Here is a 25,532-nt window from a genome sequence, read left to right on the forward strand (position 1 = left end):
TTACAGATATCATTCACCGGAGTGGCCGCGTGCACTGCGTCACGCCGCCATCTTCTCCTCCTCCCTTGTATGAGGTACATACAAGCATGTCTTTTCCATTAAAGTTAGATGAGACTAGAACTAGAGGTCATAGGTCAAGGGTGAAAGGGGAAATATTTAACAAGAATCTGAGGGTGAATTTCTTCACTCAGAGAGTGGTGAGAGTGTGGAATGAGCTGCCAGCGGACATGGCGGATGTGGGTGCGATTGTAACGTTTAAGAGAAGTTTGATAGGTACATGGATGAGAAAGATATAGAGAACTACAGTCTAGGTGCTGTTTGATGAGACTAGGCGGAGTAACAGTTCAGCACTGACTAGATGGGCCGAAGGGCCTGTTTTCATGCTGTATTGCTCTGACTCTAACCCTTGATGCCCATACCAATGAAGAACCTATCAGCCTCGGTTTTAAATATACCCATTGACAGTCTCCACAGCCATCTGTGGCAATGACTTCCACATATTCACCACCCCCTGGCCAAAGAAACTCCTCCTCAACTCTGTTCTAAAGGGACGTCCCTTGCATTCTGAGGCTGTGCCCTCTGGTCATAGACTCTACCACTATAGGAAACATCCTCCCCACGTCCACTCTATCTTGTCCGGTCAATATTCGGTCAGTCTGAGAGAGTGCAGAGGATGTGCAAACTCCATAGAGACTGCACTGGAGGCCGGGATTGAACTTGAGTCGCTGGAGTTGCTAGACATGGCCGTGCTATTATGCTGCCCCTATAATACACCACAAACAAAGGAGGCGTAAGGCATTCCTTCCCTCCGCTAGCTGCAGGTCACTCTTGGGCAAGGTGTAGCACCTGCTTAGCCCCCCCCATCAGGGTAACGTCAAGGATGGTCGTACGAGCAGCTGGTGCATATCACAAGTCCTGGTTATGTGACCACTGACACCAGGCAGACAATCTCTGAAGAGTATTGATAACAGCTGAGGTCACCCATCTTGTAAAGACACCCTTCAGAAGGCGGCAATGGCAAACCACTTCTGTAGAAAAATTTGCCAAGAATACGTCATACAACACAGCACGTAATGATGATGATAATACCTGGTATTAGTGACGCACAGAGGTACCAATTCATTCTCTTTCTACAATGCCAAAAGAGCTAATAAATACAAACCCAGGCTGCAAAAGCTTGAAGATTAGAAGATTAGCTTTATTTGTCACAGATACATTGAAAATCCAGCAAAATACTTTGTTTGTATCATCGACCAACACAGTCCGAGGATGTGCTGGGGGCAAGCTGCCAGTGTCACCACACTTCCTGCACCAACACAGCACGCCCACAACTTACTGACCCTGACTTGTACAATTTTGGAATACGGGAGGAAACCAGAGCACCCGGAGGAAACACACGCTGTCACGGGGCAATCATACCAACTCCTTACAGCCAGTGGCGGGAACTGAAACCTGACCTGGCTGCTGCCGCTGTAAGCACGGCGCCATCCGCTACACCTCTATGTTGTACCCGAGTCCTTCGAGTTAACATACCTTGCAACATGGGGAGCGCATTGTACACCATTCTGAAGATCAAGAGCAGAGTAGGGTTTGGATTCATGTGTTCTTGTACATGTCACAGAGTCATCGAGCACTACAGCATAGAAACAGGCCCTTTGGCCCATCTAGTCCATGCTGTACTATTTTTTTCTTCTTAATCCCATCGACCTGCACCTAGACTATTGCTCTCCACATCTCTCCCATCAATATACTTGTCCAAACTCCTCTTAAATGTTGAAATTGAACCCGATTCTACTACAAAAAGTTACAAAAAGGTGCAGTGGGTTTTTAAAGGGGAAAATAAGGAACTGGCTTTCATTCCAAAGGGTTTGCAGCTTCGAAACCCACTACTTTTACCAACAAGGTGGGCTAGTACGAGGAGCATCAACACCTGGAAGTTGCTCTCTAAGCCACACACCATCCCAGCCTGGAAATATATTGTTGCTTCTTTGGTGCCACTGGGTCAAAATCCTAGAACTCTCTCCCTAACGGTACTCTGTACACCTACCTCAAGGAGCACAGTGGTTGAAGAAGGCAGGTCACCACCACCTTCTCAAGGGAAACTAGGGATGAGCAATTAAACGCTGGCTCAGGCTGTGATGTCCACATCTCACCCTTCGAGACCCGAAGATCAAACTCACGATGAGTGAATCCTGGGGTTGATACCCAGAGGTCAACAAATTCCGGAGGGCAAAGACAGCGGTCAGAGGCCGCAGTCAGCAGGTCTCGAAGTAAGAGGCCCGAAGGTCGAATCCCCTGGGTCAGCTTGTTCGGAGGTCAGAGGCCTGATGTCTGCGAGCTTGGGCCAAGAACTGGAGGTTTGAGGCCTGATATCTGTGAGTCAGAGTACAGGACCAAGTACTGGAGGGCCAGAGGCAGCCTGCCCAGGGATTGGAGTGTGAATGGGTGAGTGGGAAGGTTGGAAAGAAGCTTGTTTTGCTATTGCTGTTTTCCTTTGTTGCTACTGCTGATTGTGTTGTTCTGCTGGACATTGTGGACATGGTAGGTTTGAGCCAGAATGTGTGGAGACAAACAATGCATTTCACTGTATATTTCAATGTACCTGCGATAAATACAGCACTTACTGGATATATCACCAGGTGTGCCCAAGGCTTCTGCACAGTACTGTAATTTTATGTATTGTTCTGTACTGCTGCCACGTTAAAAAAAATTAATTTCATGACAATTGTGTGTGATGATAAACCTGATTCTGATATGGGTCTCTATTGTGGACTGAGAGTGGAATCATGGTTGGGAGAAGGGGAAAGGAGAGAGGAGAGCGCAGGAAGCACCAAAGAGACGTTCTGTAATGATCAATAAACCAACTGTTTGGAATCAAATGGACGCATGCACCATCCGTAAAGTGAGAAACAGTAAAGGAAAAGTTTCCAGGAAAAACTTATTTCACACTCCACAGATGCTGCCCGATTTGCCGAGCCTTCAGCACACTTTTATTTATGATGTTTCTGTGACCTGATCTTGTATCGCAGCTGTGTTCATCAACAGTTGTTTTCTCTGAAGTTGCAACACTGAAAAAAAATCAGAGCTTCAAGTCCCCAGGTGTAAATATCACCAACGATTTACCCTATTCCAGCCACGGGGGAGCTGTGGTTGAGAAAGCACACCAAGACTTCTTCTCCGGAGAAGGCTAAGGAAATTCAGAAGGTCCCCAAAGACTCACCAGTTTTGCACAGATGCACCAAAAAAAGTATCCTATCCAGTTGCATCACCATTTGGTAGGTCAACTGTTCAATTCAAGACTGCAAGAAATTAAAGAGCTGTGAACACAGCCCAGTCCATCACCCAAACCAGCCTCGACTCCACCTACACTTCCTGCTGTCTCAAGAACAGAGGCAACATAATCAAAGACCTCCCCATCCCACCCTAGACATTCTCTCTTCTCCCCTCGTCCACCAGCAGAAAGCACAAAAGCTTGAGAGAGCACATCACATCACACTGGACTCGAGGACAGCTTCCATCTCACTGTCATCAGAATCCTGAACAGACCTCATACACTAAAAGATGAACTCTTGAACTCTGATCTTTCAACCACCCTGTCAATTTTTTTTAACTGCCTTGATGTTATTACAGTACTGTACAGAAGTCTTAGGTAAATACTGCATATATAACTAGGGAGCCAGGACTTTTGCACATGCTGTAGTAATTTTATGTATTGCACTGTACTGCTGCAAAAAAAAACAAATTTCATGACATACGCGGGTGATGATAATCCTGATTCTGATATGGGTCTCTTTGTGGACTGAGAGTGGGAAGGGGGCAAGGAGAGGGGAGTCATGGTTGGGAGAAGGGAAGGGAGAGGGGAGGGAGCGGGAAGCACCAGAGAGACATTTTGTAATGATCAATAAACCAATTGTTTGGAATCAAATGACCTTGTCCAATGTGTCAGGGCTGGGTGTGTCCGCCCCTGGAGCTCCTTCTCTGCCACTTGCCCCACGCCCCTCCTGCGGCACTCCACCCTTGCCATTCCCAACATCCTTTGCTCCCACCAGATTTACAAACTCGCTCTCTGCTCCACGTTGACAAATACGGTACTGTGCAAAAGTCTTAGGTACCCAAGATATATATATGTACCTGAAGACTTTTGCATTTTACTGTGTATCGGACAAGATCTACCTGGATGGCATTGCAAACAAAGGCTGTATCTCAGTTCACTTATTATGTGCCACATCATGTGACAAGGGCAATCACAGTCTTTGACCACGATGGTTCTTGGCAAATTTTTCTACAGAAGTGGTTTGCCATTGCCTTCTTCTGGGCAGTGTCTTTACATGGCAGGTGGCCCCAGCCATTATCAATACGCTTCAGAGATTGTCTGCCTGGTGCCAGTGGTCGCATAACCAGGACTTGTGAAGTGCACCAGCTGCTCATATGACTATCCGCCACCTCCTCCCGTAGCTTCACGTGACCCTGACTGGGGGTGGGGGGGGGGGCTAAGCAGGTGCTACATCTTGCCCAAGGGTGACCTGCAGGCTGGCAGTGGGAAGGAGCATCTTACACCTCCTTTGGTAAGGACGTATCCCCACCCCGCCAGCCAGTACCTCAACCCATTTGTCAATAATAAGCCAAAGCAAACACTGAACCTCAGTTATCTAAACACTTGGGAATTCTCTACCTGCAAACAGGATCAGGAATAGGCCACTCGGCCCCTCAAGAATGCCCTGTCATTCAATATCATCATGGCAGATCTTTGTTGCCTCATCATCTCTTCAAATTTCCCATTCTTTCAATTATTCATCTCCATCCGTCTTAGATATATCTGAGGATCTGTGCTCCATAGTCCTCAGAGGCAGAGAATTTCAGGGACTAACTAATTTCTGAGACACAACTGAATCTATAGAGAAAGGAAATTGATTAAGCTTAGGAGAGAAACAGAATTAAGTGATGTGGGGAAGAGAATGAGGTAGAGTTACAAAACTTACACCTGCTCCTGTTTCAACATATCCCCATATCTATGGAAAGGAGTTTTTTTTTTGTGTGAAAACACATTTGCCTAACTGTCTCCCTTCTCAATCTGTTAACCTATTTTAAATAAACAGCACTGAGCTGTTGGCGTTTTGAGGACTGTTGGGAAGATTATGAGTCAGTCGAGTTGTGCTGAGACTCTGCTGTGGGCCCTTTGCATTTGTTTCATTGGGTGCAGCCATCTGCTTCAGTCATAGCTGTTCCACCAAGTCTTGGTCTGGCCTTTATGGTAGTCGGAGGGAGGGCTTTGCTTAATATGCAGGCTGTGAATGTGCTAACTGCTGGATGTGTGTATTTATCACTGGTTTCCTGGTTGCATCTTCTATTTCAGAGGGCAGTTAGGCTACACTGAGGAGAAATTGGTTAACTTAATTATGCTTTTATGTTGGGCTTAAGAGTTTGGAGTCATCTAGGCCCAACATAAAAGCACAAACCCAAGCAATCTTCCCACAGCGTTTTCAAACAGGAGGTACAGAAGCCTGGTCCCACACCACCAGGTTCAAGAACAGCTACATACTTTCAGCCATTTGGCTCTTGAACCAGACCTAATCACCAACTCATTGTAGCAACATTATGACCACTTTGCACTAACCTTTTTTCTGGTCCTAATTGTGTTTTATTGTATAATTTTGTATAGCTTGTGTTTTTATTTTAATTTATTTACTGAGCGTGGCTCTTCCAGTTGTGCTGCCTAGCAACCGCTATTTTAAAGCAACACACATAAAAGTTGCTGGTGAACGCAGCAGGCCAGGCAGCATCTCTAGGAAGAGGTACAGTCGACGTTTCGGGCCAAGACCCTTCGTCAGGACTAACTGAAAGAAGAGCTAGTAAGAGATTTGAAAGTGGGAGGGGGAGGGGGAGGGGGAGATCCGAATTGATAGAAGACAAGAGGGGGAGGGATGGAGCCAAGAGCTGGACAGTTGATTGGCAAAAGGGATATGAGAGGATCACGGGACAGGAGGCCCAGGGAGACAGAAAAGGTGGGGGGGGGGGACCCAGAGGATGGGCAAGCGATATAGTGAGAGGGACAGAGGGAGAAAAAGGAGAGAGACAGAAAGAATGTGTGTATATAAATAAATAACAGATGGGGTACGAGGGGGAGGTGGGGCATTAGCAGAAGTTAGAGAAGTCAATGTTCATGCCATCAGGTTGGAGGCTACCCAAACGGAATATCACGTGTTGTTCCTCCAACCTGAGTGTGGCTTCATCTTTACAGTAGAGGAGGCCGTGGATAGACATATCAGAATGGGAATGGGACGTGGAATTAAAATGTGTGGCCACTGGAAGATCCTGCTTTCTCTGACGGACAGAGCATAGGTGTTCAGCGAAACGATTTCCCAGTCTGCGCCGGGTCTCACCAATATATAGAAGGCCTCATCAGGAGCACCGGACACAGTATATTCACGCACCTATTTTAACCCTGGCCTAATCATGGCACAATTTACAATGACCAATTAACCTACCAACCGGTACGCCTTTGAACTGTGGGAAGAAACCAAAACACCCAGAGGAGGTCTATGTGGTCACGGGGAGAATGTACAAACTCTGTATAGACAGTGGCAGGAACTGACCCCAGGTTGCTGGGACTGTAAAGCGTTGTGCTAACCACCACGCTACTGTATCGCCATTTCTCGTGAACGTGTGTCCAGTCGTACGTGCCAGTGAAGCTGTTGCAATGCGCTCGAAACGCTGGAGGAACTCAGCAGGTCAGGCAACACCTGCAGAGGGAAATGGACAGTCGATGTCTCAGGCTGAGACATTTCGTCCGGATTGGAAGGGGGGCAGAAGCAGCACACAAGCAGCAATAACAACAGAATGTAACAAAAATCAAAATAACAGCAAAATAAGCCCCTTTCGTCCCTGCCCCCCACACACACACGCACCCGCACGCACAGTCCTCTAATTCCAGGATAGGCCTCAGAGCCTCCAGCGGACTCACAGAGAACAAGTTTCCGACTCCCCATGGGCTCTACTTCCACCACACCGCTCTCAAAGCTCTGTCTACCAACTTATTAACTTTCTCTTGGCATGGTTAGAAGGAAAGTTATTCAATAGAAGACAAAGGGTACCAAAAAAATGGGTATGTTCTCCAATTGAATGATAGTGAAACACGATCTCCCACAGGACGAGAGCCGTTCCCTCAGCCACTCAATATATTTTATTAGTAACTTTGAAAACACAATCGCAAGCATCTGATCCAAATTTTCTTATGGCTAGAGGCTGGTAATGTTTATAAACCCCATAAGATTACAGGAACATTGATGGATTAAGTGAGTGGGTGAAAGTGTGGCAGCTGGATTTCAATACAATTAAGTATGAGGTCATCCACTCTGAGCCAAACAAAAGGATCAATAGTTTTGCTGAAATAATAAAAAGTTAGAATCAATATGGGAATCGGTATGGGATATGAGGGTCCAGACCTACAGTTGATCAGAAACATGCAATAATTGTGCAGCAGTTTTGATATAACTATAGAATAAAGTGAACTACTGTGGTTATATTCACTCAGTGGCCGCTTTATTAGGTACCTCCTGTTGTGTTTTCAGAGATGCTCTTCCGCACACTGCATTGCTGTCACCTTCCTGTCAGCTTGAACCAGTCTGGCCATTCTCCTCTGACTTCCCTCATTAACAAGGCATTTTCACCCACAGAACTGCTGCTTACTGGATTCTTTTTTTTGTTTTTCACACCATTCCCTGTAACCTCTGGAGACTGTTTGTGGAAATCCCAGCAGCAGCAGCAGTTTCTGAGATACTCAGATCACCCTGTCTGGCACCAACAATCATTGCACAGTCATGGTCACTTAGATCACATTTCTTCCCCAGTCTGATGTTTGGTCTAAACAACAGCTGAACCTCTTGACCATGTCTGCATGCTGTTATGCACTGTTGCCGCCACATCAAGATCAAGTTCAGTTTAATGTCATTCAACTATACACACATATATCGCCAAACAAAACAACGTTCCTCTGGACCAAGTTGCACAGCACAGTACATGTAACTCACACACAGCATATAAAGTAATATTCCCAGAAACAGATTAGTAAATAATAAGGTATATTTTTGACACAAAAAGTAAACATTATAGCATTACTTGTGCTTCATGAGTGATGAGACCTGGAGGCTGGCAGGGAGTTCAGTTGTCTCACAACCTGGGGGAAGAAGCTGTTTCCCATCCTAACAGTTCTTGTCCAAACGCTATGGTACCTCCTGCCTGGTGGATGGCAGGGAGTCAAAGAGATTGTTGGATGGATGGGAGGGATCACTGACAATGCAAAGAGCCCTGCGTACGGAATAAGTATCTCTGATGGGTGCACGAGGGACCCTAACAATCCTCTCAGCAGTCCTCGCAATCCTTTGCAGGGACTTGTAGTCAGATGCCTTGCAATTCCCGTACCAGACGCAGGACACTCGTCAAGACACTCTCGTTGGCGCTCCTGTAAAAGCTGGTTAGAATGGGGTGGGAGGGGTGCGGAAGCAATCAATCACAGATATTTGCATTAATGAGGTGGCATACCTAATAAAGTGGCCACTAAGCCTGTAGCCGGGAGTGGGCAAGGACAGCAGGAGCCCAGTTTTCAAGATGCAGTAGAGATTTGACAACAGCTTCCTGGTCACTCTACAGATCCTAGCTACCATGGCATTTAAAGCACCCAGATGGAATTTGGACTCAAATTTTCCTGGATTATTAGTCCATTGCTCCAAATTAAGCATTGCAGTTCATGAGGAACTCTAAGCAACGGGGTTCAAGGCAGGATAATGATGATTGGATAACGCTGGCCTTGTTGCCTCCCCGTACCAGTCTGTGTAAACAGATAAGCTGCAGTTGGAGAGAGGATTCAGTCCATCGTGCGAACTGCTCCACCATCTGTCGCCTTCTTCCTCACAGTTTAAGGGAGACCCCGGTCAAATTCAAATCTCCATGGAGTCTCCTGATGATGGGAAATCTCAGGGCAGCTCTGAGTGGCTGTCTGATCCACTGGCAAAATGGCCACTCAAACGCAATTCCTCACAGAGATCACCACCCCTCCCTCCATCCCCTCCTGCCCAACACTTTCCACGCTGAGCCAAAGACTTAACAGAGCAGTAATTAGGACATTAGTATGATATTAATAACTCATTTACACCTCATGTAACAATGTGTAAATTTTTCCAGAGCATTTGACAATGGCACTAGTTTGCAAATTCCTTGACTTTGCGTCAGTTCAAATGACTTTTCTTCCTCAAGATGGAGAGGGCTGCCAATCGAGCATCAAATCTCTGAAACCAACAATCAGACATCCAGGCCCAGCGCTCAACCACTTACAGATCTTCAGATGCCCACAGAAGATAAATCCCTCCCTCAGTGTCAGACTTGAACTGAGGGTGATTCAACCCATTATGGAATCCTTTGAACAAAAACCAGGGGAACATAGAACGCCTTCCTGAGTTAACGAACCACCCCCATCAACTGTGAAGCCATCATCTGTCTAACTTGTACTAAAGTTGCTAAAACACCCAGTGACTTGCTTCTTGCCTGATCATATCCACTAACCGTTGCATGAAAGGCATCAGTGAATCAGACGCACTTTTTGTGTCTGCTTTTCTGATTTCAGGAAATGGAAGCATATGCACCTTGTGTAAGCAGAAGGGATTACTTTTGGTTCCGCATTTGATTATCGATCGGGATGCAATTCCTGCCGCTGTCTATAAGAAGTTTGCACGTTGTCCCTGTGACCACCTGACTTCCTCTAGGCATTCTGGTTTCCTCCCACATTCCGAAGACATTTTTCACCAGTCCTGCCGAAGGATTTTGCACCGAAACGTCATACTCCTCTCCATAGATGCTGCCTGGCCTGCTGAGTTCCTCCAGCATTTTGTGTGTGTTGCTCGGATTTCCAGCATCTGCAGACCTTCTCATCTATTTATGGAGATACAGCACGGAACGGGCCCCTCCAGCCCTTCGAGCCATACCGCCCAGCAATCCCCGGTTTAACCCTAGCCTGATCGCAGGACAGGTCGCAATGACCAATTACCCTATCAACCAGTACATCTTTGGAATGTGGGAGGAAACCAGAGCATCCTGAGGAAACCCACGCATATCACAGGGAGCACGTACAAACTCCTTACAGACAGCAGTGGGAATTGAACCCAGGTCACTGGTACTGTACAGCGTTGTGCTAACCACTGTGCTATCGGGTCACCCTATACAGTAAAAGGTTGTGGAAACGTTATTTTGTACCAGAAGTGCACCAACACTTAAGGGCTGCCCTCTGCACAGTCGTTGGACGGTGTTGGTCACTGACTCATGTTTCACCCTACAGTTCTATGTACAGGTGACAAATAAGTAAAGCTAATCTCAAATCAGAACAAGGTCCCTCAGGAAGTCTCGAGATTGCAACTCCATTGCCAGTGTTCATATTCAGGAGATACACAAAGTAGCTCCTGAATAAACGCAAAGGCTGGAAAGCATCTCCAAATGTGACTACACTAACTTATTGATTTTCCACAAATTACTTGGACTAGGAGCAGCTGCAGAGCCATTAATGTTTAATATTGAGACCTCTCTGAATATTAATATAACCCTGTTTGAAAATCATCGGAAAATTTTTGGGGGCGACGCATTGGGGACACCAAAGTAGCGTAGCACAAAATAGTGTGACGCTATTACAGTGAGAGTCATTGGAGTGCAGAGTTCAATTCCGGCATCCTCTGTAAGAAAGCACATGGATTTCCTCCGGGTGCTCTGGTTTCCTCCAACGGTCCAAGGACGTACTGGTTTAGTGGTTTAATTGGTCATAGTAAGTAAAGGCATCCGGTAGTCTTGCGAGACCATGGATCTGCACCTGGAAAGTCTTCACTCACCAGGGCGCAAGCCTGGGCAAGGTTGTATGGAAGACCAGCAGTTGCCTATGCTGCAAGGGAAGGGCATTAGGACCCATACAGCTTGGCACCAGTGTCGTCGCAGAGCAAGGTGTGATTAAGTCCCTTGCTCAAGGACACAACACGTTGCCTCGGCTGGAGCTCGAACTCACGACCTTCAGGTCGCTAGTCCAATGCCTTAACCACTTGGCCACGTGCCCACACACTGGTCATAGTAAATTGTCCTGTAATTAGGCTAGGGGGCCAAAAGGGCCCGTTAGGCTCTGGCTCTTTAAATAAATAAAGATTAAAAACTGTCACACTACGACAATGTTGAAGATGAATACAAGGGCATCAGCATAAGGACTGGCTGTTAAATTAGCATTATGATAACTCAGAACATTGCATGTCAGTAACAAGAGAAAATCTGCAGATGCTGGAAATCCGAGCAACACACACAAAATGCTGGAGGAACTCAGCAGGCCAGGCAGCACCTATGGAAAAGAGTACAGTCGACACTCTCGGCCCAAACAGCGACTGCACTCTTTGCCATAGATGCTGCCTGGCCTGCTGAGTTCCTCCAGCATTTTGTGTGCGTTGATTACATGTCGGTAGTTGTTTGAGCCGACTACGTTACAAATGAACGTACTTGGAGTAAGAGAGGAGAAATCAGGCCCTCCAGCCCATCAATTACACACCAGCTATCAAGCTACCACTTACACTAACCTATTTCATTTCGCCCTCCCCACACTCCCAACAACCATCAACTCCCCGCCTGTTCTCCCAGACTATACCACTCATCTATGGACTAGGGGCCTTTTACATTTGCCAATTGCCAATTACCCTACCAATCCTCATGTCTCTGGTTCCTCTGGAAGACAGAGAGATTACTAGCACCCAGGAGAATCTCATAATGCCTGCAGGAACAAACTGAAAAAAAAATCACACAAAGTTGGTGTTCAAAATAAAAAGGCTATTTATCAGAAACTGGTGCTCAGCAGGAAACCAGTCAAAGCTGACCACGAATTTAGTACAACTTTCGTGTTCTCAGTTGGAGAGACTACCAGCAAAACTACATTTTTGATAACAGAGTGGTGGCGACAGGAAGAGTTAGTTAACAGATGAGGCCCCAATTACAAAATAAAATGATCATCCACAGTAACGCACACAAAATGCTGGAGGAACGCAGAAAGTCAGGTAGCACCTATGGGGAGGAATAAAGAGTTGACATTTGGGGCCGAGACCCTTCATCAGTATAGTTGCTGCCTGGCCTGCTGAGCTCCTCCAGCATTTTGTGTGTGCTACTCAGAATTTCCAGCATCTGAAGAATCTCTTTTGTCTAACAGCAAGTCTAACTTTCTCTTACAACAATGGGTGCTCACTATAACATAATTAATGAAACTCCTGAACCTTGGAAGTCATCCCTGCTGCATTCCATGTCTCTACTTCTAGGCTCTGTCTGTGGTTCCCTGCTACCACAATAGCATGATCCACATTCCTATTTACTCATTACTAGCCCCCACTGTTCTTTCCCCTACAATGCTCACCTACAGAACATGCCAACTTCAACTGGCAAGATCATCTCCAATTGTGAGAATTAACTGGAGCTGCACGATGGAACTCTACCAGCTGTATACTGTGCCATTTCCAGTTAATTGCTCTAATTCTAATTGCTTTTGGTTTGCTCGCCTTTATTAATCAGAGCATTGAGTATAAGAGTTGGGATGTAATGTTGAATTTGTATAAGGCATTGGTAAGGCCAAATCTGGAGTATTGTGTACAGTTCTGGTCACCAACTTATAGGAAAGATGTCAATAAAATTGAGAGAGTACAGAGGAGGTTTACTAAAATGTTGCCTGGGTTTCATCTCCTAAGTTACAGAGAAAGGTTGAACAAGTTAGGTCTTTATTCTTTGGAGCGTAGAAGGTTGAGGAGGGACTTGATAGAGGTGTTTAAAATTATGAGGGGGATTGATGGAGTTGACGTGGTTAGACTTTTTCCATTGAGAGTGGGGAAGATTCAAACAAGAGGACATGGGTTGAGAGTTAGAGGACAAAAGTTTAGGGGTAACATGAGGGGGAACTTCTTTACTCAGAGAGTGGTGGCTGTGTGGAATGAGCTTCCAGCAGAAGTGGTTGAGGCAGGTTCTATGTTGTCGTTAAAAGTCAAATTGGATAGATATATGGACAGGAAAGGAATGGAGGGTTATGGGCTGAGTGCAGGTCGGTGGGACTAGGATAGGGTAAGAGTTCGGCACGGACTAGAAGGGCCGAGATGGCCTGTTTCCATGCTGTAATTGTTATATTGTTATAATTCAGTAAAAACCTTGAGTACTGGGCGTGGCACTTAACATTATTCTTCCAAGGTGTAAGATGAGGGGTCCGCCTTGCACCTAGTCGGGAAAGATTAGATCCACAGGCATGGACTTCGAGAATCTCCACTACTTGAGTGAAAACACAGTCCTGATGAAGGTTCTCAGCCTGAATCGTCAAGTGTTTATACAGTTCCATAGCTGTTGCCTGACCAGCTGAGTTCCTCCACCATCTTGTGTGTCACAAAGCAAATATTAGTATCAAAGTATAAATACGTGGCCACATACAACCCTGAGATTCTTTTTCCTGTGGGCATACTCAGAAAGTCTGTAGACTGGTAACTATGACAAGATCTGTGAAAGATCAACCAGAGTGCAGAAGACAAATTGTGCAAATGCAGATATAAATAAATAGCAACAAATAGCAAGGACACAAAAGAACAAGGTAAAGGTGTCCTTAAAGTGAGATAATTGGTTGTGGAAACACCTCAATTGTCGGGCAAATGAGTGTAGTTATCCCTTTGTTGAAGAGCCTGATGGTTGTGGCAACTTGTAACAACCCAGTATTACAAGTGAAAACTGTCATCCAAAATTCCTCAACCTTCTAGACCAATGGTTGGCTAATAAGCAAAGGTGATGTGAAAAATCCAGAAACAGCAATATATTGCAAAAGCTGTTAAAATTATACACCCACCCACATTAACCCAATTCTCTGTTTGAACTGTATATTTTGTTTCTACTTCAAGTAAAATACTGATGGAGTCAGAAAGAAAGTTCAAAAAATATACCAAAATAAGTAGTGTCATTTAACAAAAGGGCTTAGTACTGCAAAAGCTTAATAGAAATCTCAATTATTTTTAAGATTTAAGGCTCCCCTCCTTTCCTTTTCTCTGATCTTCATTCTGTCATACATTCTTGAGCTATTAATATATTTTATACAAGTCTAAATGTGTTAATCTCAAAAAGAAAGCATCAAGATCAAAGATGTGTTAAGTTTTGTTCTGAGAAGTCATGCAGAAAATTACTGTGAGTTTCAACAAATTATTTAATTCAGATATGGGCAATTTCCTGGAATATCCCTTCACTATTAAGTTCAAAACCTTCCATCTTATAATGTAAAGCACCGCTATTTCCTTTAAAAAAAAACTCACTTTTGCACAAATTTCAAGTCACTTGTGCTCCAACAACAGAATAGCAGCATTGGGTCATTTCCACAACAGATATCACAGATACAATCAATCCACTCATGCCTTCTTAAGCTCTTCATTAGCCCCTTAACCAATTTTAAGAACATCAAGAATGCAAGACCAGCTCCGGGTGTACAACATACACTGCAAATTGGCAAAATACATATTTCGCTCTCAGAACCTTGCCTGCATAAAACACTGGCTTCCTTTAAATGTGTCACACAGAAAATTAACAGTTCTTTCAACATCTGCAATGCACTAATTTTGAGATGCTCAGGTTCCAACTTAAAGACCAGTGTCAGATGGTGAGTTAATTTCAGGTTGAATTAGGCACAGATTATGAATCTTGAGGTCAACTATTAATTTTGGAATTACTGAAATTTACGGCAGAGTAAAAGAACATTACGCTGTTTGACCCACTGAGTTTCTCCAGCAGTTTGTCTTTTTTTGTTCTAGGTTTCAGCATCTGCAATGCCTTGTATCTCCAAATCATGTTGCCTATTGTGTGCAGGTCTAGTCCGTGAATGACACAGACTAGAGCTTGCTGGCAATTACTGGCCAATCAGAATCATTGACGTTTCACTATAGAAATCCTGCATTTAAGTACACATGCTACCAAGTGCAGATTTTTTTTCCATTTCCTTATGGCATTAACAGAGACCGTTTCAACCCATTGGGTCACTGGAGATTACAGAATATTTACAATCGCCCAGTGCTGTTCCCTGTAGTCTATTCACCCCACAGTCCTATCAGCCCCTCCCCAATTTCTACTAATCCCTACTCGGTTCATTCGTTCATTCTGGGCCGTATCATATGACTTTGGCGACTATGGTTTTTGACCATGATTGTTCTTGGCAATTTTTTTTTCTACAGAAGTGGTTTGCCATTGCCTTCTTCCAGGCAGTATCTTTGCAAGATAGGTGACCCCAACCATTATCAATATACTTCAGAGATTGTCTGCCTGGGGTCAGTGGTCACAAAACCAACTGCTCATATGACTGTAAACACGAGGAGTTCTGCAGATGCTGGAAATTCAAGCAACACACATCAAAGTTGCTGGTGAACGCAGCAGGCCAGGCATCATCTCTAGAAAGAGGTACAGTCGACATTTCGGGCCCAGACCCTTCGTCAGGACTAACTGAAGGAAGAACTAGTAAGAGATTTGAAAGTGGGAGGGGGAGGGGGAGATCCAAAATGATAGGAGAAGACAGGAGGGGGAGGGATGGAGCCGAGAGCTGGACAGTTGATTGGCAAAAGGGATATGAGAGGATCATGGGACAGGAGGCCCAGGGAGAACGAAAAGGTGGGGGGGGAACCCAGAGGATGGGCAAGGGGTATAGTCAGAGGGACAGAGGGGGAAAAAGGAGAGAGAAAGAATGTGTGCATATAAATAAATAATGGATGGGGTACGAGGGGGAGGTGGGGCATTAGCAGAAGTTAGAGAAGTCAATGTTCATGCCTTCAGGTTGGAGGCTACCCAGACGGACTATAAGGTGTTGCTCCTCCAACCTGAGTGTGGCTTCATCTTTACAGTAGAGGAGGCCGTGGATAGACATATCAGAATGGGAATGGGACGTGGAATTAAAATGAGTGACCACTGGGAGATCCCGCTTTCTCTAGTGGACAGAGCGTAGGTGTTCAGCAAAACGATCTCCCAGTCTGCATCGGGTCTCGCCAATATATAGAAGATGCTCATATGACCATCAACCACCTGCTCGGATGGCTTCACATGATCCTGATCAGAATGTTAAGCAGGTGCTACACCTTGCCCAAGGGTGACCTGCAAGCTAGTGGAGGGACGGAGCACCTGGCACCTCCTTTGGTAGAGATGTTTCTCCACTTCTCCACCCAAAGGGGTAAATTACAATGTCCGATTAACCCCCTCAACCTGGCATGTTTTTAGGATAGGAAGGGAAGGGCACACAAGGGAAACCAAATCCTTCAGCATCTTCATGCACACATTTTGAGATGAACCAGAGAAAGCCTGCAAACTCCACATGGACAGTATTAGTGCGACTGCTGGGAGATTGCAGCTCTAGTTGTAGTCCGGAAACAGACCAACAGATTGAGAAGGCTAAACCCCTCACTTTGCTCAACCCTAGATTCCGCAGTAATTTCAGAATCATTTCCCAAGATTACCTTGGAGAATTTCTCCTTGGATTCTGCAGATTTTGAGATCACATTGACCTCAGTGGGTATGATAGAGCAAAAGATTATGATGTCAGGGGAAAGAAAGTTACTTTTTAATTATTTTGCATTAATACTCTATTAAATAAATAAATAAATGTGGAAAGGAATTAATTTATTCGCTTGTGCATTGGCTCAGTTTACTAACAAGAAATCCAGAAATGAAGTACCAGGCCTCCCTTTGGGTTTTAATGGAATTCCATAGCTAATGTGACATTGGACGTCAGCCAGAAAACTGGGCTATGGTACTATGCAGGGTGAGAGAATGAATGAAGATCGGAGACAACTAAAGCTTCCACCGAGCATACCACTTACAATGCCACGCCAACACCATACAACCCACACATTCACAGACAATGCACTCTGTCAAACACAGGGATTAATGCTATTTTTAATAATATTGAGTGATTCATTCAAGAAACTTTAAGCCCTGTCTGGTAATTGGTACTGTATACAGAAGTACTCCCGCTTTGGGGAGACCAAACCGTATCAGCCTACACCTCAAGGACTGGTTTACCTGACCACTTTAGTCTCTTCCTGAAGGGGTTTAGCTGTCAGTTATCACCGTTTCGAGTGATGGCCAACATGGGCCCTCTTGTTTGTCTTGATAGTTTGACTAAGCCAATGTGAACTCAATTGTTTCTCTTCAAGAGAGTGAGCAAAGTCTGCAGATTAACCTCCTGAGCAACAAGCTTCTTGAACCTTGTAGCCGCTGTGCTACAAAGTTAGGGTCAGCAATAAGCCTTTTGGGCCTGGAAGGTGAATACCCATCACAATTTTCCCTCAATGCTGTTATTGTGCATTTCTCCAAGACCGGTTTGGAACTGCCTTAAAGAGGCTTTAGCAAGGAGGTGGTCTTTTTTTTTGCCTTTGTATTCATTTGCCCTAACCCATTTTTGACTGGGAGCAATGCTCGCTGAATAGAGCATCACATCACTCAAACCTGACCACAGAAATTAGCACAGAACTGACTCTTGTATTTTCCAAGTAAGTTTAAAGTTACAAAAGCTTTTCATGGTATCTTGGTACACCGACAATAATAAACCAATTCCAGAGCCATACATTGCCCTTAATCAGTATTTGGTTAAGAACAGATTTTATAGCTACATTTTACAGTGCTTCTGGAACAGATTCATTACTTATGTGGATCTAATTCTTAAAATACCTGGAGATAAAGCAAGCAGCACAGGAAGTGGCCGTTTGACCAGTCCCGTCTATGTTGACCAACTAATCCCACACCATTCTCTCCTCCTTCCCATCAACTAACATAGAAAGCATCCACCTGGATGGATAATGGCTTGGTATGGCAAAAAAAAAAATGCAGGGAGTTGCGGACACAGCTCAGTACATCACAGGAAACCAGAAACTCTTCTAAAGACTCTGTCTATACTTCTCGTTGCTTCAGTAAGGCAACCAGTATAATCAAAGATCCATCCACCAAGGACGTTTCTCTTCTCCAGTTGAGCAGAAGGTACAAAGTGCTGAAAGCACGTACCACCACAGTCAAGGACAGCTTTTACCCCACTGCTAGAAGACTACTGAATGGTTCCCTAATACGACAAAATGGTCACCTGTCCACTCTCCTCTCCTGTCAGACTCCTTCTCCTCCAGCCCTTTATCTTTCCAACCCAACTGGCGTCACCTATCACCTTCCAGCTATCCTCCTTCCCCCACCCCCACCTTTTTATTCTGGCAGCTTCCCTCTTCCTTCTCAGCACTGAAGAAGGGTCTTGGCCCAAAACGGCGGCTGGTTATTCATTTTCGTAGATGCTGCCTGACCTGCTGAGTTCCTCCTGCATTTTGTGTGAGCTGCTCTTGATCTCACGATCTACCTCATCATGATCTTGCACCTAATTACCCACCTGTGCTGAACTTTCTCTGTAGCTGTAACACGCTTCTCATTTTGTTATTGTTTTACCTTGCACTGTATAACCATTTGATCTGTATGAACAGGATGCAAGCTTTTCACTGTATTTCAGTACCTGTGATAATAATACACCAATTCCATATCCTACCACACATGAACATACCTAGGAGAAATTTACAGTGGTACTGCACACCTTTGGGCTATGGGGGGGAAATGGAGCACCTGGAGGAAACAGACAGGGTCACAGGGAGAAAGTGCAAACTCCACACAAACAGAACCGGAAATCAGGATTCAGCCCGAGTCACTGGCGCCGTGAGATTGCAATTCTATAAGCACCAATGCAGGAAAGATATTCAATTAATCCACAAGACAACAGCCACCCTATTCACTCAATTCCTCAGTTTCTAACTTAGTCTCATTTTCCAGATCTGGAATTGCTGCCTGTCATTATTCAGAATGCCTTCAAACACCCATATATCACAGAAAGAAGTGATGCACGGGGGTTAACACCTCATATTCTGTCTTGGTAGTCTCCAACCTAATGGGATCAACTTTCATCTCATTAACTTCAGGTAACTACTCTCCTCCTCCCCAATGTTTGCCCCATCCTTCCAGCCCAGCTACCCGTCTCCTTCTCTTCCCCCACCCTCACAACCCGTCCATCACCTTCCTCTGGTTCCCCACCTCCTTCCCTTTCTTCCAAACATCTACTGTCCTCTCCTACCAGATTTCTTCGTCCGACCTAGCCTCTTCCACCCATCACCTCCCAGCTTATTTTATTAATCCCCCTTTTCTCCTCCCCCCCACCTGTATTCACTTATCACACGTCGCCTCATGCTACTCCCCCTTCTGCGCTCTTCCTTTCCACTCCTGCTGTTGACGGACTGTTCATTTCCCTCCACAGACAGTGCCTGACCCACTGAGCTCCTCCTGCACTTTGCACGTGTTGCAAAGGGTTAAGGACATGAAACTCAAAGATCCCCGGGCTTGTATAACATTGAACTGCATGAAAAGTATATTGCACTTTGCTTAAATGCAGCCACCGTGTGGGTTATGAACAGATTTGCCAAATAGTTTACTGCACTTATTTCCCCCCACCCCCCACAGCTTCTGGTCAACTGGAAACAAATTTATAAATGACGACGTTACCTGATCTCTATCCCACAGAAGGCGGCAGCTATTAGGCACGGAAGCCCACCGTCAACCCCAAGTCACACACGCCACTTTGCAAATACATCACTGCTCCTTTACCACTATGGCTTCCAATCGTGGAACTCCTTGGCCAATGACAGCGAGGGAGCACCATCCTCACACGGTCTACAGCTGTTCCGTAACGTGGCTAACCACCTACTCAAGGACAACCAGGGATGGGCAATGAATTCTGACGCCCCGTGGAAGAATTAATGAATCAGTTATACAGTCTTATTAACCTTTCAACCTGAAAGCATAGTTAAGCAGGATAGATCCACACAGACACGTGCGGCAGGCACCAAACCATCATCTATATTGTTTACTCATCCATAGAAAGTGTTCATGCAAAGGAAAACCCTTTGTTGTACAATTGCTCTGTTTTGCACAAGATTAATTTTGACATTGTTGTTTTCAGGTTACATAAATATTAATACCGGAGAAAGGTTAAATAGTTCAGGTTTCACAGAGCTAACTATGCAAAATAAAGAGACCATAAGACATAGGAGCAGAATTAGGCCACTCAGCCCATCGAGTCAACTCTGCCATTCCATTATTATCCCCCTCAAACCTATATGCCTGTCTTCTTCCCCCATTGATGCCCTTACTCAGCAAGAACCGATCAACCTCTGCTTAAAATATACCCAATAACTTGGCCTCCACAGCTATTTGTGGCAATGGGTTTCACAAATTTACCACCCTCTGGATAAAGAAATTCCTCCTCATTTCTGTTCCAAAGGAACTTCTTTGCATTCTGATGCTCTGCCCCTCTGGTCCGAGACCAGGGGTTCCCAACCTTTTTTTTTTAAGTGCCACAGACCCCTGACCATTAGTTGAGGAATCTGCGAACCCCAGATTGGGGATGCTTGTACTCTCTCACTATACAAACATCCTAACTATCTCCAATCTATCTAGGTCTTTCAATGTTCGATATATTTCAAATAGATACTCCTCATACTTCTAAACTCCAGCGAGTGTAGGCCCAGAGCCATCAAATGCTTCTCATACATTAACCCTTTCTTTCCTGGGATCATTCTCGCGAACCTTCTCTGGACCCTCTCCAATACCGGCACATTATTTCTTACATGAGGGACCCAAAAATGCTTATAATACTCCAAATGTGGTCTGACCATTGCCATATGAAGCCTCACCATTGCATCCTGCTCTCCCATTCTAGTCCGCTCCAGATGAATGCTAGCATTGCATTTTCCACCCTTATTATTGACTTAACCTTTAAGGAATCCTGTACAAGGACTCCCAAATCTACCTAGAAACAGTATCATGCATCATATTATGTGCCTAGAGAAATTCAGTTCTTATCTGCCTTGGTTACCTGGGTAATACAGTACTCAATCTTCATACTACGTCATGGGTTTAATCCAATTCATGGTGCTTACACACAAGTCCAACATCCTAATGTACTACTGCAAAACTACGTTTGTGCAGCACTATGCTGTTACGCAAATGTTAGAGATCCCACTGCTCTATTTCAAGACAACCAGATACTTCTGTTGTTCTGAATGATGTTCACTCCTCAAAGGACATCACTGAGAAACCTCACCAGCTCACGATCACGTTACTGCTCACGATGTACAATCGTTCGAATCACTGGGCTGCGAGGCACTTTGGGATGTGTAAAAGCCGTAACACAACCAGGTCTCTTTTTTTTAAATATCAGGTACCAAACATCCCATTGCAGTAAAAACTCATGCACTTACCAGCTCCACAGAACCATAATGCTTCCTGCTGAACTCTCCTCGCCGACAACCCAGGTCTTCAGAGGCAGAGCTGGAAGAGAAACGCTTCATCAGTGAATGTACCCAATGCCGCAAGGTCTGTCAAGGAAAATAAGCTCAGGGCCAGAGGATACAGCACAGCCATTCCCCTCTCGCCATTGCGTCCGTGAACCTCTGGGCTCTTCCTGCAGCCAGCACTGGTTACTGTCCAGTGCAGCACAATTAACCCAAAAAAAAAGAAATTATCTGGAATGCACAAGCCTTTAGATTGAAACCAGTCATTCAATTATATATTATGTCATTATAAGATCGATAGAAGATTCAAGGATACCGCTCAATGGTAATTACATTTCAGAACCTTATCTTAAGGACTGGAATCTGCAGTAGATCTGATTTGTCTGATGGTTACATAAACTCTCTCGATTAATTCCACACCCCACCCCTCCCATCTTCCTCTAATTAACCTCCCAGAAGGAGACTCCCTGCAGCTTTGCAAGGCATCTGAAGGACAGCCACTCCTTCTGTTGCAGGAGGCAAAGACACAATGCAAGTTGCTAAAGATATCACAGAGACCTACAGGGTGCCACGGTAGCGTAGTGGTTAACATGATGCCATTACAGCCCGTAGCATCAGAGTTCGAAGTTCAATCCCAGCATCCTTTGTAAGGAATTGGTACGTTCTCCCCATCTTCCTCCCACAGTCCAAAGACATATGGGTTATTTAGTTCATTGGTCATTGTAAAATTGTCCTGTGTATGAGCTAAGGTTAAATCAGGGGTTGCTGGGTGCTGGAAGGGCCAATTCTGTGAGGTATCTCGAAATAGATTTCAAAAACAAAACCTAAAAAAGCACCGTGGGATAATATTCCCACTGGGAGGGCAATTCCGCATGACAATATGGGACACAAAGCCCTATTGGGAAGTCAGAAGTAGTCATTATAAAATTCATGAAGTTTTGATACAGTCTAGGCTCAGTTAGTAAAATTCTTCTCATTAAATTTGAAGGCTCCAGGGACTTGAGATGAAAAGTCATTGTTGGCGTGCTGTTGTTGTAGCAAAAAAAAAAGAGTATGCACTTTGGAGATTTTAGCTCCCTGGTGAGAATCTGAACGTGGGTCCTACCTTCTTCTCAACTGACAGAACACAAGCACTACTTCAGAATCAGAATCAGGTTTGATAATACTGTCATACAGTGTGAAATTTGTGGTTTTGCAGCAGCAATACAGAGTAATATAAAATAACTATAAATTACAATAATTATATGAAATAAGTAGAGAAATATGATTAGGGGAAAAAGAGAGCAAAAGAAGCGAGATAGTGTTCATGGGTTGGTTCATTGTCCGTTCAGAAATCTGATCGTGGAGGGCAAGAAGCTTCTCCGAAAACACTGAGCATGTATCTTCAGGCTCTGTCCTTCCTCCCTGATGGCAGAAATAAGAAGAGGGCATGTTCTAGGTGATGGAATTCCTAAATGATTTGAAATATTTTGAAACCAGCATCCCAGCTAGTATCTGAGTCTTCCAGTCTATCTTGTCTGCCTGCACTGCAATTTCTCTGTAACTGTAACACTCTTTTCTACGTTCTATTATCGTCCCCCACCCCCACCTACCTCAATATACTTACCTATGGAGTGATCAGACAAACCTTGTCACTGTATCTCATTACACGTAACAATAGTAAAGCAATTACCAATTGAACCGAATTACCTGACTGTCGCCTGTGGGGGCTCCGTATGCAAAAATTAGCTGCAGCATTCCCTATGACACAAAGATGACACCATTCTGAAAGCATCTTAGTGACTATAAAACACTTAAGGGATGTGAAAGGAGCCAAGGAAAGGCAGGTCTTTATTTGGCTCCGAAACAAGTGGCCATTTCTTGCAATGTCATCTTGTGTCTCTCTGAGCTGACTTCATCGACAGAGTGCTGCAGACAGGCACACTAGAGTAACAAGCCTGGCAACACATGCTTAATGAATTCTGCAGAGTTTAGGCACCCAAGAGCTTGTAGTCACAGCCTTCTGCAACCCAGCTGCACTCTGAAGATTAAAGATAGCTGTGGAATTGACAGCGGGTAACCGGAAAGGATTTAGCCAAGTTACATTATGGAACGCAGGACCATACAGCACAGGACAGGTCCTTTGGCCCAGAGATTGTGCTGAGTTTTTACCCTAATCTAAGATCAATCTAACCCTTCCCTCCTACATAGCCCTCCATAGCCATCCATGTGCCCATCTAAGATTCTCTTAAATACCCCTAATGTATCTGCCTCTACCACCACCCCGGCAGGACATTCCACACACCCATCACTCTCTGGGTAAAGACCTTACCTCTGACATGCCCTATACTTTAAAATCATTCCCTCTTGTATTAGTTATTTCTGCCCTGGGTAAAAGTCTCTGCCTATCCACTCTATCTATGCCTCTTATCAAGTTTCCCTGAAAAAAGAATCCATAAGACTATAAGACATAGGAGCAGAATTAGGCCATTTGAACCTCAAGTCTGCTCCACCATTCAACCATGGCTGATTTATCATGCCTCTCAACACCATTCTCCTGCCTTCTCCCCATTTTAATCAAGAGTCTATGAACCTCCACTTAAATATACCCAATGCTCAGCCTCCAGAGCTGTCTGCGGCAATGAATTCCACAGATTCACCACCCTAGGGCTAAAGGGATTCACTCTCACTGTTCTGAAGGGAGGTCCTTCTACTCTGAGGCTGCGCTCTTTGGTCTTACATTCCACCACCATTGTAAACATTTTCTCCACATTCACTCTATCTACGCCTTTTTTAATATCATAAGGGCTTTGTTTATAGGCAGAATACCATCCTTTATGGGTGGCAGGGTGCAAAGATGTCTTTACCAATGGAAGTTTAAGGCACACCTTCCCTCTGCTGGCCTGGAGGTCACACTTGGGTAAGATGTAGCCCCCCCCCCCCACACCCTGAACAGGGTCACGTGAAGTCATGGGAGTAGGTGGTGGTCGGTCGTATGAGCAGCTGGTGTATATCACAAGTCCAGCCAATCTCTGAAGAGTGTTGATAATGGCTGGGGTCATCCGTCTTGTGAAGACACTGCCCAGAAGGCGGCAATGGCAAACCACTTCTGTAGAAAAATTTGCCAAGAACAATCATGGTCAAGAGACCATGATGGCCTACATCACACGACACAACACATAATGAATGAACTGTCCTTGAGGGTGGGAAATTGTCACGAGGTGTACTACAGACTCCATTAGAAAAACAACTCCGAACCAGTTCCCCTCTACCACCACTCTGCTCCGTCTGGCGGAATTAGTCCTTACTCTTAATAATTTCTCCTTTGGCTCCTCCCACTTCCTCCAAACTGAAGGTGTAGCCATGGGCACCCGTATGGGTCCAAGCTATGCCTGCCTTTTTGTTGGCTTTGTGGAAAAATCCATGTTCCAAACCTATTCTGGTATCTGTCCCCCACTTTTCCTTCGCTACATCAACGACTGCATTGGCACTGCTTCCTGCACGCATGCTGAGCTCGTTGACTTCATTTAACTTTGCCTCCAACTTTCACCCTGCCCTCAAGTTTACCTGGTCCATTTCCAACACCTCCCTCCCCTTTCTAGATCTTTCTGTCTCTATCTCTGGAGTCAGCTTATCTACTGATGTCTACTGTAAGCCCACAGACTCTCACAGTTATCTGGACTATTCCTCTTCCCACCCTGCCTCTTGCAAATAAGCCATCCCCTTCTCGCAATTCTTCCGTCTCTGCCGCATCTGCTCTCAGGATGAAGCTTTTCATTCAAGGACGAGGGAGATGTCCTCCTTTTTTAAAGAAAGGGGCTTCCCTTCCTCCACCATCAATTCTGCTCTCAAACGCATCTCTCCCATTTCACGCACATCTGCTCTCACCCCATCCTCCCACCACCCCACCAGGAAAAGGGTTCCCTTGTCCTCACCTAAGACCCCACCAGCCTCCGGGTCCAACATATTATTCTCTGTAACTTCTGCCATCTCCAACAGGATCCCACCACTAAGCACATCTTTCCCTCCCCGCCTCTCTCTGCTTTCCACAGGGATCGCACCCTACACGACTCCCTTGTCCATTTGTCCCCCTCATCCCTCCCCACTGATCTCCCTCCTGGCACTTATCCTTATAAGCGGAACAAGTGCTACACATGCCCTTACACTTCCTCCCTTACCACCATTCAGGGCCCCAGACAG

At 45.1% G+C, this 25,532-nt stretch overlaps 1 protein-coding gene across 2 annotated transcripts in view; it reads right to left on the reverse strand.

Annotated features, from left to right (window-relative positions):
* Positions 1 to 25,532, reverse strand: part of garnl3 (GTPase activating Rap/RanGAP domain like 3) — a 488,036-nt gene that overhangs the window by 382,125 nt on the left and 80,379 nt on the right. For both annotated transcript variants that reach the window (XM_063073433.1, XM_063073432.1), the window contains exon 2: positions 21,321 to 21,390. In XM_063073433.1, coding sequence (XP_062929503.1) covers positions 21,321 to 21,390 — 70 coding nt within the window. The remainder of the gene's footprint in view (positions 1 to 21,320; positions 21,391 to 25,532) is intronic.

The sequence above is a fragment of the Mobula hypostoma genome, chromosome 21 (genome assembly GCF_963921235.1).
Source record: "Mobula hypostoma chromosome 21, sMobHyp1.1, whole genome shotgun sequence".
In the NCBI taxonomy this organism is placed as follows: domain Eukaryota; kingdom Metazoa; phylum Chordata; class Chondrichthyes; order Myliobatiformes; family Myliobatidae; genus Mobula; species Mobula hypostoma.